At 37.9% G+C, this 14,174-nt stretch overlaps 1 protein-coding gene, 1 long non-coding RNA gene and 1 pseudogene across 2 annotated transcripts; 1 reads left to right on the forward strand and 2 right to left on the reverse strand.

Annotated features, from left to right (window-relative positions):
* Positions 1-4,355: 4,355 nt before the first annotated feature.
* Positions 4,356-5,353, forward strand: LOC117933005. The gene is made up of 3 exons (XR_004654273.1): positions 4,356-4,461; positions 4,931-5,020; positions 5,110-5,353. It is a non-coding gene; the product is annotated as an uncharacterized LOC117933005 (long non-coding RNA).
* Positions 5,354-6,049: 696 nt separating this feature from the next.
* On the reverse strand, positions 6,050-13,854 carry LOC117933004 (annotated as a pseudogene).
* Positions 6,439-7,172, reverse strand: LOC117933368 (replication protein A 70 kDa DNA-binding subunit B-like). The gene is made up of 3 exons (XM_034854730.1): positions 7,030-7,172; positions 6,836-6,956; positions 6,439-6,639 (listed from the first exon to the last, which is right to left on the reverse strand). Exons 1-3 carry the CDS (start codon positions 7,170-7,172, stop codon positions 6,439-6,441), a joined length of 465 nt encoding a protein of 154 aa, XP_034710621.1.
* Positions 13,855-14,174: the final 320 nt, after the last annotated feature.

Raw genomic sequence — 14,174 nt, forward strand, 5'->3', positions numbered from 1 at the left:
TTGCCCAAAAAAAATATCCCTTTCATGCACTATCCACTGTTTATAATTTCATTTCCAAAATTACCCCTCCAGCCTTCCATGTCAGCAGCCATCTCCCTCTCCATGTCACCACGGAAGTTGTGCTTTTAAGCACCCATGGTTATCATACCCATACGAGCCTATATCATCTTGAACAACCTGAAGATTTCTTGGTGGAGAAGACTACATGCTGCAGGTGGCCTCATATGCTTGGATTTGGGTGTCTTGGTGAGAGGGAAAGAACCCTGGTTGATTCCTGATTGAAATGGGTCAGATCTAGGAACAACGATCTTCAATGGCGGGTTCGCCCTTAACATGCCTGCACAAAGCATTTGAAGGTGTGTTGGTTTGTTGGTGAAATCTAACTTTTCTCCCCCCTTCTGAGTGTACTTCAATTATAAATTTGGAAAAACTAACAAAGAGAGATTCTAAGAATGAATTAAAAAAAATGACCTTATATTTGTCAGGGTGCCTGCCAACTACTCCCCAATGGGCTGAGAGACACTATGTAAAAAAGAGAAATCAAAATCCTGACCTTATAAGTAATTTAATCATGGTAATGAACAAGAAGTAAAAGGGATGATTTGAAGCTCCAAACTTCACTTGAATTTCCTTACAAGACCAAGGAACAGATACTTCAAATTTAAAGCTAAGATGATGATGAGCCAATTATGGAATTTTTCTTCATCCACTTGTGGGATTATCAATGAATTTACAGAAAATGGGTCTGGTTTACCTGACCTACCTCTTTACCAATCTAATCATTGTTTTGAAATTCAAATGGAATGGTTTCTTGGGACTGTAGCTTAGGTACTACCTTAAGGGCCCTTAGTACTACCTTAGTGGCCTTGAGTACTACCTTAAGGGACCCTAGGTACTACCTTAAGGCAAACTTGCACTCAACCACTCCAAAGCCTCGAGTCTTCCTTGGTGACCCTTAGACCATCCAATTATGTGGTTCTCTTCATTCCTCAAGTGCTCCACCAATGGTTTCTTGGGATTGTAGCTTAGGTACTACCTTAAGGGCCCTTAGGTACTACCTTAGTGGCCTTGAGGTACTACCTTAAGGGACCCTAGGTACTACCTTAAGGTAAACTTCAACTCAACCACTCCAAAGCCTCGAGTCTTCCTTGGTGACCCTTAGACCATCCAATTATGTGGTTCTCTTCATTCCTCAAGTGCTTCACCAATGGTTTCTTGGGACTGTAGCTTAGGTACTACCTTAAGGGCCCTTAGGTACTACCTTAGTGGCCTTAAGGTACTACCTTAAGGGACCCTAGGTACTACCTTAAGGTAAACTTCAACTCAACCACTCCAAAGCCTCGAGTCTTCCTTGGTGACCCTTAGACCATCCAATTATGTGGTTCTCTTCAGTGTTGAAGTGATCCACCAATGGTTTCTTGGGACTGTTGCTTAGGTACTACCTTAAGGGCCCTTAGGTACTACCTTAGTGGCCTTGAGGTACTACCTTAAGGGACCCTAGGTACTACCTTAAGGTAAACTTCAACTCAACCACTCCAAAGCCTCGAGTCTTCCTTGGTGACCCTTAGACCATCCAATTATGTGGTTCTCTTCATGTTAAGTGATCCACCAATGGTTTCTTGGGACTGTTGCTTAGGTACTACCTTAAGGGCCCTTAGGTACTACCTTAGTGGCCTTGAGGTACTACCTTAAGGGACCCTAGGTACTACCTTAAGGTAAACTTCAACTCAACCACTCCAAAGCCTCGAGTCTTCCTTGGTGACCCTTAGACCATCCAATTATGTGGTTCTCTTCATTCCTCAAATGCTCCACCAATGGTTTCTTGGGACTGTTGCTTAGGTACTACCTTAAGGGCCCTTAGGTACTACCTTAGTGGCCTTGAGGTACTACCTTAAGGGACCCTAGGTACTACCTTAAGGTAAACTTCAACTCAACCACTCCAAAGCCTCGAGTCTTCCTTGGTAACCCTTAGACCATCCAATTATGTGGTTCTCTTCATTCCTCAAGTGCTCCACCAATGGTTTCTTGGGACTGTTGCTTAGGTACTACCTTAAGGGCCTTTAGGTACTACCTTAGTGGCCTTGAGGTACTACCTTAAGGAACCCTAGGTACTACCTTAAGGTAAACTTCAACTCAACCACTCCAAAGCCTCGAGTCTTCCTTGGTGACCCTTAGACCATCCAATTATGTGGTTTTCTTCATTCCTCAAGTGCTCCACCAATGGTTTCTTGGGACTGTTGCTTAGGTACTACCTTAAGGGCCCTTAGGTACTACCTTAGTGGCCTTGAGGTACTACCTTAAGGGACCTTAGGTACTACCTTAAGGTAAACTTCAACTCAACCACTCCAAAGCCTCGAGTCTTCCTTGGTGACCCTTAGACCATCCAATTATGTGGTTCTCTTCATTCCTCAAGTGCTCCACCAATGGTTTCTTGCGACTGTTGCTTAGGTACTACCTTAAGGGCCCTTAGGTACTACCTTAGTGGTCTTGAGGTACTACCTTAAGGGACCCTAGGTACTACCTTAAGGTAAACTTGAACTCACCCTCTCCCAAGCATCGGGTCTTCCTTGGTGACTCTTAGACCATCCAATCATGTGGTTCTCTTCATTCCTCAAGTGGTCCACCAATGGTTTTTTGCTACTGTTCCTTAGGTACTACCTTAATGGCCTTTAGGTACTACCTTAGTGGCCTTCAGGTACTACCTTAAGGGCCCCTAGGTACTACCTTACCAAAACTTCAACTCAACCTCTCCCAAGTCTCGGGTCTTCCTTTGTGACCCTTAGACCATGCCATTATATGCTTCTCTTGAGTCCTCAAGTGGTCCACCAATGGTTTTTTGCTACTGTTCCTTAGGTACTACCTTAGTGGCCTTAAGGTACTACCTTAGTGGCCTTGAGGTACTACCTTAAGGACCCTAGGTACTACCTTACCAAAACTTCAACTCAACCTCTCCCAAGCCTCTGTTCTTCATTTGTGACCCTTAGACCATGCATTATATGCTTCTCTTGAGTCCTCAAGTGGTCACAATGGTTTTTTCTACTGTTCCTTAGGTACTACCTTAGTGGCCTTAAGTACTACCTTAGTGGCCTTCAGGTACTACCTTAAGGGACCCTAGGTACTACCTTACCAAAACTTCAACTCAACCTCTCCCAAGCTCGGGTCTTCATTTGTACCCTTAGACCATGCATTATTGCTTCTCTTGAGTCCTCAAGTGGTCCACCAATGGTTTTTTGCTACTGTTCCTTAGGTACTACCTTAGTCCTTAAGGACCCTAGGTACTACCCTAGCTAAACTTCAACTCAACCTCTCCCAAGCCTCTGTCTTCATTTGTGACCCTTAACCATGCCATTATATGCTTCTCTTGAGTCCTCAAGTGGTCCACCAATGGTTTTTTGCTACTGTTCCTTAGGTACTACCTTAATGGCCTTTAGTACTACTTAGTGGCCTTCAGGTACTACCTTAAGGCCCCTAGGTACTACCTTACCAAACTTAACTCAACCTCTCCAAGCCTCGGGTCTTCATTTGTGACCCTTAGACCATGTCATTATATGCTTCTCTTGAGTCCTCAAGTGGTCCACCAATGGTTTTTTGCTACTGTTCCTTAGGTACTACCTTAGTGGCCTTGAGGTACTACCTTAAGGGACCCTAGGTACTACCTTAACTAAACTTCAACTCAACCTCTCCCAAGCCTCTGTTCTTCATTTTTGACCCTTAGACCATGCCATTATATGCTTCTCTTGAGTCCTCAAGTGGTCCACCAATGGTTTTTTCTACTGTTCCTTAGGTACTACTTAGTGGCCTTCAGGTACTACCTAAGGACCCTAGGTACTACCTTACCAAACTTCAACTCAACCTCTCCCAAGCCTCGGTCTTCCTTTGTGACCCTTAGACCATGCCATTATATGCTTCTCTTGAGTCTCAAGTGGTCCCAATGGTTTTTGCTACTGTTCCTTAGGTACTACCTAATGGCCTTTAGTACTACCTTAGTGGCCTTCAGGTACTACCTTAAGGACCCTAGTACTACCTTAAGGTAAACTTGAACTCAACCTCTCCGAAGACTCGAGTCTTCTTTAGTGACCTTTAGAGCATCCCATCATGTGGTTCTCTTCATTCATCAAGTGGTCCACCAATGGTTTTTTGCTACTGTAGCTTAGGTACTACCTTAAGGGCCCTTAGGTACTACCTTAGTGGCTTTCAGGTACTACCTTAAGGGACCGTAGGTACTACCTTAAGGTAAACTTTAACTCCTTGGATGTAAAATATGTTCTTGTTGTCTTGGATGTTGGTTTCTTAGTTGTTTTCTGAGATCATCTCGATAAAAAAAATATAATCACTACACTCTAATGTGCTGCCTAGTTTTTAGGTCTTGTTGGATATCCGAGTGATGACATTAATAAGTTCCTGTGGATGGTTCGCATAGGAGGGGGGGTATTCCCTCACATCAAGGAACCTGATTATCTGGTGAGTTGTTGGTTGCTTGTAATATGGATTCTAAGTATGTCTCCTTTGGGTTCTTATTGCTGGTGTATTGTTGGTACACTAGTTTCAAGCTTTGTTCCATTTGAGATTCCAAATATTTGTCTTGATTGGCAATAGACTAACATTTAAGTTGAATCTCACTTGATGGTCTCACATTATTGGTGAATTTGCATTTGGTTGAAAGTTTACTTTTCTTTATGGCTTTATTGTGGTGAATATTGGAAACAGCTTGGATTTGTTTAATTTCCATGGAAGGTCCAAATAGTCCATGAGACATGTCTTTGTAATGTGAGTTAAGAGAATGTTGACTTGTTAGTGTTAGTGTTGGACGGCCCATCCAAATGGCATGTATTTAAACTTGCCATACAGGAATCCTAGAGACATGTCTTTATTTTCCCTATAAAGTCCATGTCTGTTCTGATTAACTTTCCATGGTTTATAATCAATGAAGGTGTTCACTACTCACCATTGGATGGTTCGGATATACAAATTAAAACCTCCGAAGAACAGGATCCGTGTAAAAACAAAGAAATCAAAATCGGTATGCATGATAAACACCTGTAGATTGTATTCGTTTCTGATTCAGTGCAAAATTACCCACTGACCTTTTGTTGCCTCCTCCCTTTGCAGAAAGCAAGCTCCACAACCAGCTCAAAAAAAAAATGGAAAAAAAAAAGAAGAATCCCTGGCAATGAAAGGCACTTTCAGAAGATGCTGTCTCCAATCAGTTACTTGTAACCCACATATTTAATATCCAAAACACTAATTCGTTCTCTTAAAAGTAATTTCTACAGCAATTTTATCGTGGTCAATCCCAAACAGGCCTTTATTATGATTTCTATATCCATATCCTCTCTTTTCAATTTCTTCCTTTCATTTTCCCTCTCATGTGGGATGGGTAAACTTTGCACTTTCTAAAGTCATCTTTAATGTCTGAACTGAGTGGTATCCTACATAAATATTTTCTACAAACTCAGAATGACCTCAGTGACAAAAGCCAACCCCTTGAAGTAGAGGTATAGAAGTAAATTGCATTCACAGCTGATTTTGTCCCCTATTTTCAATCAAGTCACAGCTAACAATTTTATATATAGCATTCAAATTGCATTCCACTCCACAGACTATACAACATTCAGATGCAAAATTGTCTTCATACCCTTCCAGAAAGCCTATATCAACCAATCATTCAAAACTAGGACATACAAATGCCAAAAGTACATAAACAGAATGCCACCTTATGAATCTCCACAGTAAAATTATCAATCTTTTCTCATGTCATTCAACATTGTTTTCATAATTTTCTCACTTTCATACAAGGAGTATATATTCAAAAAACAAAGAAACAGAAAAATCAAGAAAAGGACTTTCCCCAGTTAGACGAACATTTGTGAATAAGATTGATTGGACAGAGTTTCCACTGGATATGAGGTAGTTGGCTGAAGAAGAGAAAAATTGATCACTGATGTCTGCACACTTTCTTTGAGCATAGAAACTCCCAAGCTTAATTAATCTTCCAAACCATCGATCAAATACACTATTCTGAGTGAGACCATGGAAAGGGCATCTCAGCAAAAAAAATCCAACAACAAATTTTACTATACAGGAGCTATATTTTATTCCAAAAGGAGACGGTCTTTGATCTTGAAGCCCAAATCAATATATATATACTAGGAGCTTCTGGCTTCTCCCTGGTGTAATAAAAAGTGAGCTACAAAATGACCCAGAGCAGGTCCCACCTCAGAATTACCTTCATCTGGTCATTTTCTTGACACCTCATAATTGTTACAGTTTCTTAGGCAGGTTGTAATTTTTATTGAGAATGCACATACCATTACTGTAATATATATTACAGTCCTCAAGCTTCCTCTATATTCAATGGGATGTGTCTTAAAATATAGAGGGAACTAAAGGCATACTGCCTAACTACCCTTATCCAAATAACAAAATAAACCAAGGAGCCTATTGTGAAGTCTTCATCTTTGATATCTCCTCCAACAATAATCTGGATTCAGCTGCAAAATCAACTGCCACAACAGCCCTGGCTGTTATCCACTGCCTTTTCTCATTCATGTATTCATGTTGTGCAACACTAATCCGGAAAAGATGAGGGACCCAAATAGCTTCCTTCAATTTCTGCTGGAATCGGTTCTCCTCTCCCTCCTGCAGAGAAAATTGGGTTTTTAAAACATCAGATTTTGAATGCCAGAAGTTCATCCTTTTTTTCTTCCATAGAACCCAACTAGGCTACCAAATAAGTAACCAACTACATATGAATTAATGCATCAATGAGCAACTCTTTCAAGTTAACTAAGATTTGGACAAACTCCTAGATATTTCAATATTGTCAAGAGTTTACCTGTGATTTAAGCTTATCAAGCTCATCAGCAGAGCACCCAAATATTCTCTCTGCTTGTTCATTAAACAGAGCAAGGCAAGCTTCACCACTATCATCTGAAACTTTCACTACCATTATGTACCTGGAAAACATAACAGAATGTAACAAAGAAACATCATTCATAGGACAACTTTTCCTATTTTAAATACTATCACTGAATTCTTATTGATTCAAATTCCATGAATCCCTCACCTTCAACTGCACTCATCATCATTCTTTTCACATCCTTCACACCAATACCAGATTCAATAGCATCTGTGACTTTCTTGTTGCATGTCTTACAAGCCTGGTACCACATTGTTTGCTCAGGCTTGATGAAGCTTATGTATGCTCTGATGCTAAAAAATGAAGGTGTACAGAGACAAGCCCACATTATCAAAACTTAAAATGGTTTTAACTTAAAACTTTGGCTAAGACCAGTTTGATCATGTTAGGTTATTTTAATGACAGAATTATTACCTTGTCTTCACCCAAAGATGGGTTGCTGGTTACATGAGAAAGGGAAACCCTGTCATAGTACATGGACCTCACTCCACCCTTAGATGAAGGACTGATATCAGACCCAATAGAAGCCATTGAAGCTACTTTACCATGGTAATCATGATACCTGTGAACAAGAACATATGGTCAGAAACACTTACTAAAGAACTAACAAGGTAATAGGTCACTGGATGATTCCTTACCAGGATCTCAACTTTTTGATTCCGGTGTATCTGGATTTACCAGTGCAATACTTTTACTCAATGTTGACAGTGATACACCTAAAACAAGATATGAAGAGAACATTACAAAGAGGACTTCTTATCATTCTCAAGTTTTTGAGAATGTGCTTAATTGCCATAATAATACCAAACTTCAAGAAAACAGGGGAATTACCTTGGAAGTCTCCAACTTTGAGAGATTTAATTGCAATAATTGGAAATTTATCAGCATTATCCAACAATTCCTACCCTACATTAGTAGCATGATCATTCCACAAAGAGACCACAACACTCTTCTTCCTACAATTGAAACGTCCATAAGTTCAATATGAAGCAACATTAGACCAAAGTGACCAGTGCAAAAAATAAAATATACAGTCACGTCTTGTCCGCAATAGTAATATCACGCTTAGGAACAATCTCATTGTTACTCTTCCTTCGTATGGTCATTGTAGGAGAGACACTTTGAACAACTCCACTAACATCTGGAATTAATAATGATATGGGTCATATTAAACAAAAGAACGAGTGAACAGGAAAATAATCCTTTGTTGATTCTAAGATTGGTTCTTACCTACAAGCTCCTTCCCATTGACGTAAGGACCCAACTCTTCAATGTCAACAAATTTGAATTTTGCTTCAGGGATAAAAGTTTCTTCATTACTGGCCTCCTCAACCTCTGAATTTTCATTCAGGGTCATTCCATAATCATTTTGTACAGTTTTAAACTGCTTGTTGGCTACTTTTAGAGCTCCTTTTCATATGTAATAGACCTTCCCCAATTGTCTGTGTTTTCTCTATATGATCATCCATTGAAATTTTGGAATTTCGGTTACAAATTCCTAGTATTGCCAATATAGAAAAACTACAACCCCATCCATCATAAAAACAGACAACTCTGTTCAACACACCTCAGACATGTCTCTCTATTACCATAGGAAAACAATCATTAATTAAATCAAAAACGAAAAAAATGGGAAGGGATGCAAAACTTTGCATTGGAATCTGGAATGACCTAGTTGCTGAGTATAGCTTAACATATTAAAAAAGGAACCAGGAGGGAAAAAATGTGGGTATAAAGACCTGGAAAGAATGATCACAACTGCCTCCACTCTTCGCCAGCATAAACCGCTATTTCCCCAAGCTCTTCTTCAATCTGAATCAACTGAAAGAAATTTAGCAGTTAATTTCATATTTTCCTTGTTGTACATCTAAACCACATGATTTCACAAACTTGCGTTTGTGATCAAAAGCTAAAGACTTTTTGAACTGTTGACTACATTAGCTAAAAGACTAAAAGATCATGAAAGAGCTGAGTTTTGGGGTTTCATGCGATTTTTTTGTTCAGGAGTCAGTGATTCACGAATGTATACTACAATAATGACTAGGGAGAAACTAAATCAGGATATGTTAATTAGAGTTCTTCGACGTTGCATTATATTCTCCTGCTCATTTGGAGCCTGCTTTTCTGTATGTGCAAAAGCTTTATCTCCCTCTAAAGCTAGGGAGAAACTGCATTGTCAAAGCATTTTTCAACCCAAAAATACCCAGTAAACGCTCATCTTGTTTTTATGGAAAACAAAATCTTGGAAATAGAGGACACTATGCCATCAGATGAGCATTATATCACAACTATGGTAATATCTGCAAGTTACTTGAATATTTGCAAAATATTACACAAATGAATTATGAACATCCTTCCCATTTTCTGGAAAGCAGTCTCCTAGATAATTATTTTTTTAAAAAAAATCTGGAGATCAAGAGAAAGCATTCTTTATCCTAAAAATAACCTTGACAGTTAACATAACCTGAAGAATTATGTAGTAGTGCAATATACAAAACTACAAATTAAATTAGCAAAAAATACAAGGGTCAGAAAGGAGGAAGATGCATATTATTTTCCAGTTGAAAATGAAACAGATGAAGTTACATGACTAATTATGCAAAACAAGTACTTCTAGTTTAAATCATCATCAATTTCATGCCAAGGAAGAGCAAATCAGAGAAAAGTCAAATTGTTATAGGGTGTAACATACCTTTGAAATAGTGTAAACTGCCAAGCTTAGTACCGGTAGACAATTCCCACATGTACACAAGTCCATCATGTGTACCAATGATCCCATGACTAGCTGAAGCACCAATAGCAGCTACCCTGCACAGTGAGATGATTTAAATACTGACTACATCAGTCAATCAGCCTTTTAAAATAAGAAAATAAGTTGTGGATTCCCGGCCAGACTTCAGTTGAAATAATAGTTTCAACACTAGTTATTGTCCATCAGAGCTTCAAGTGCATGATACGTTTTAGGTTCATGCTTAATGTTCCAGAAGTATATTCCTCATACTAGTTTCCCAGAAAAGAACATTCACTAGTACTTGTCTTATTAACCCATCTCCTTGTACTAAAAGGATTTAAAGTAATGAATAATAATCTATTAAGTGGGGGCCACTTAAATGTTCCTTGGAAATTAAAACATCACTTTGCAGTTACCATAGCTTTCTGGATCAAATCCACCTTTAAGGTGAAACCCATAACAAGACCAAAGTGGCACAATAATGATTTATGTTTCCAAAAACCTGGACTCACATCATTCCTGAAATCTTAAATATCATCCTATGCATGCCATGAAACAATTTTATTACAAATGCTATTAAAACATTCAGAAGGTCATGCAAAAACACAATGGAACCACTTCTTTTCTATGGAACATTTAAGTGCCCCTCAATGTTTAGAACTAGGAAGCCTTCATCCCAATGCTTTAAAAAGACATAAAGCAGAATCATTACATGAGATACAGTATATGTTGTATTTAGATACTGTTTTAAAACACTAGAAAGCACCTTGGATCTAATGCACTTCCCAGGATGACCATATTTTTCACCAGGAGAGCTAGTCTCCACCAGCCAACTGGATTTGTTTGGCAATCATTCATTTGATTGTCATGCTGAGTGTCAGAGTCAGAAAGAGTTGCAACAAGAAGCCACACAGCAATGCTTTCCCCCCCCCTAATGGAAGAAAGGTGTAATTTTCATTGTGCTTTGAGAACCACATTTTTGTTGCAGCCATTATTTTGTTGATGTAAAAATCCACATCAGGATAGCTGGAAAGAGGAACCTCACTTTGGAAACTAAACAAGCTGATTGGAATGAACTCGAAAATTGAAATGCTTGGCATTGCGAACCTTGATATGAGGATGCGTTGGGAAATGTCCCTGAAAGAAGTAAAAACAGGTGTGCATCATCAAATAACAAGAATAACAAGAATTACAGGACAGGCTGATGCAGCTTAAATGTTGATAAACTTTGTAATAAGAGAATTTAATGAAAGTACAAAAAAACTTTAAAAAAAAATTGGAATTTATAAGAACCATAAGTGGCAATAAAAACTAAATAGTCAATCATATTAAACTCACCTGGGGAAACGTTGTAATAAGATACAAACTGATTCCACATTCCAGAAATTGTAGAGGTAGTAATTACAATGAAGCACCAGAACATAACAAATTGGATGAAACAAAAAATACTAGCAAAAGATAACCAAAGAACAGAAAATAAAATCCTGGAGTGCCAGACGTAAAAGGCCATATTTTGACTAATTTTTTTTTTTTTAAAAAAATTATCATGAGAAGGACTTGTTGACCCTTAGAATAATTGAATGCTGCTGGTTGATGGTTATTCCGTGTTTGTGTGTGTTCCATCTTTGTTTCCAAGGCTTATGGTCCAGGACTTCCTCACTTTAGAAGAGGGAAAAAACAATTCACTAGTCACAGTGGCTGACTTTTTATCAAGCTTATTATAAGTTCACATTTGGACCAAGTTAAATCCTTTTTAAATGACTGATCATTACAGGCATTTTCCTTCACACAATTAAGAGTATCTTGATGATTTTTCATGACCTAGTAATACGTTTCAGTTTCCACTAGAAACAAAATTAAGTAATAGAAGCTTGATCTTTATAATTTATAATACAGAAGAATCTGCAGATGATATGAATATGATAATAGAAGTTATAACATTAAGAAATTGATCTAGACAACAGAGTTCCTTAACTTTTCAATTTCAATGAATTGACAGATATCAATTAGAGCCCTATAACTTGGTAGCAGATTGGAAATTCAAAAAATTTTCAATCGCACATGAAGGAAAAAAAAAACAAATATCACTGCTCACCATGTGATTTAAGCATACTGGGCTACACCTATGCCTAATTTGAAATGCAGGAAACAGAAATAATTGGATCCATTAAGGTAAGACAGGGAAACTAAGAAGTACAAGAAGCTGGTTACCACTCAAAAAATGTAGAGACAGTTCAGTTAGCAATCAAAATTCCGAACCAAAAAGAAATTATGATAATTTGATATTTGTTTCTATTCAAACCATTTCAAAACTTTATTCACGCATTTTCCTAAGGACAAAGTACTTTGCCGAGACTTGATATTAAGTATCAAGTGCAAATAAGTCAAAACCAGTGCAGAAAATCAGATAGAACCTTTTTATCCAGATAATACTAATGATGTATCTTAATAAACCTGAATTATGCTAGCCAATTAATTCCCATATCAGTAGCCTTTCAATGGATGGAAGAAACTAATATGCAAGCAGAGAAGGCAGCATACCATAAACTAAATTCCCCAAAACCATGCTGTCTGATGTGAAGCTCTATGCATTAAAAAAAGGAAAAACAAATTATAAACTTAATTTTTTTAAAAAATTAAAAAACAGCTCTTTAGGTGGCAGGGGAGGTGGGTTTTGGTTCAAATAGCTTATACTGCCTCTGGCATCTGTTCTTGAATTCTCCAATTTTGTCTCCCAAACATCTCCTAATTCCCAAGAGCTCATATTGTCGGACCTAATCATTAGGGTTTGCATTAGTTTCCATTAACATTTAACTAAAAAGAGTTAAAAAATTCAATCAAGGTCAAACAAAATCAACCATCCCACAGAGCAGAAGTTACATAGATATTCGAGAAAATCAGTCATGTCACAAACTAAGCAACTAATCACACAGCAGAAGTTCAGAAGTTCAGCTTTCCTCAATCCAACCAGCTTTGAATACATGTTTACAGGCTTATATAATCTACTCCTTACCACCTTTAAACAAAACCCTCGAACGAATTAAACCAAAAAACCCAGAAAAAAAAAACAAAAAAAATAAGAAGAAGCACAGAAAATTAGGATTACAATCAATCAATCCACACAAAGTGCTAAAAAAACATTAATAAACAAACACCCAACAAAAAAACAGCAAGCTTTTATTAAAAGAACACAAAAACAAATAAAATAAAAACATACCCACAACTTTATCTTACCTCAGGAACCGAATCCAAGAGCGAAAAAAGAGTTTAAAAATTCAATCAAGGTCAAACAAAATCAACCATCCCACAGAGCAGAAATTACATAGATATTCGAGAAAATCAGTTATGTCACAAACTAAGCATCTAATCACACAGCAGAAGTTCAGAAGTTCAGCTTTCCTCAGGTGCTAAATTGCAATTAAAAATAAAAACAATAATTAATTGTCAATCTCAAGAGAACCTAAATCCCAAAAATTAGGGCAGAAACCTAAATTACATGCACTGAATAGTTCCAGATGCATGAAATCAATGAAAAAAATTCCCAAACAAAAATAGTAATCAGGAAAGACCAAGTAAAGAATACACAAAAATGTACATATTTATCGTTCGTTCGTGTGGTCGCCGGAAGAAAAAAAAATGGGAATAAAGAACAAAGCTCGAGATTTACAGTTGCGCCTAAACATTTGCTCTCTTTCATTGCAAAGAAACCAACAACAATACAAAAAAAAATAAAAAATCATATAAGTTTCGCCTCATATTTTCCTCATTTACCTCAGTTTTCTGAGCAACCAAACAGAAGCTAAAAGAAGGACTAGAAAGCGAATCTAACTTGAATAGTGTAAGAGAGCTCATAACAGAGTGGAAATCTCTAAACGAATGCGAGAACCTGGAGATGAAATCACTTTATCTGAAGAAATTTGCGGATCAGTAGTACGGCTACACGCGTGAATCGATTACAGCTTACAACCTTTCGATTTTTCACTGAGAAATTCACACAACAGAAAGAAAAGAGAGAGAAGAGAGCGAAGTGACTTTCTCTCCTTTTGCCCTAACCTGGGTTCCCCAAATTTCAGAGTTGGGTGTTGCGTGGGCTTTATCTGAAGAAATTTGCGGATCAATAGTACGGAGACACGCATGAATCGATTATTCGATTTTTCACTGAGAAATTCGCACAATAGAGAAAAGAGAGAGAAGAGAAAGAAGCCAAGGACTCTCTGTGACTTTCTCTCCTTTTGCCCTAACCTGGTTTCCCCAAATTTCAGAGTCGGGTGTTGCGTGGGTTTTGCTAACTTGTTCAAGATTTGTGTGTTTATTTATTAAAAGCACAACCGTGACATGGAGAGGGAGATGGCTGCTGACATGGATGTGGAGGGGTAGTTTTGGAAATGAAATTATAAAACAGTACATAGTGCATGAAAAGCATAATTTTTTGGGTAATAGTGGACATATATTGGGTTATGCAAACTTGGGTTATGAAAAAGCTATTCTGCCCAAATGGGCGGGGCAAAACACAACTTTCCCTAT

This window comes from Vitis riparia, chromosome 16 (genome assembly GCF_004353265.1).
Source record: "Vitis riparia cultivar Riparia Gloire de Montpellier isolate 1030 chromosome 16, EGFV_Vit.rip_1.0, whole genome shotgun sequence".
In the NCBI taxonomy this organism is placed as follows: domain Eukaryota; kingdom Viridiplantae; phylum Streptophyta; class Magnoliopsida; order Vitales; family Vitaceae; genus Vitis; species Vitis riparia.

What these genes read in the sequence shown, in the direction of transcription:
- LOC117933368 (XM_034854730.1), bottom strand. Translation starts at nt 7,172, where the DNA reads ATGTGGTACCAGGCTTGTAAGACATGCAACAAGAAAGTCACAGATGCT. An exon ending in TTTGAATCAATAAGAATTCA is followed by an intron (nt 6,957 to 7,029) that starts GTGATAGTATTT and finishes TATGTTTTCCAG; the next exon opens with GTACATAATGGTAGTGAAAG. An exon ending in TTGATAAGCTTAAATCACAG is followed by an intron (nt 6,640 to 6,835) that starts GTAAACTCTTGA and finishes TTTTCTCTGCAG; the next exon opens with GAGGGAGAGGAGAACCGATT.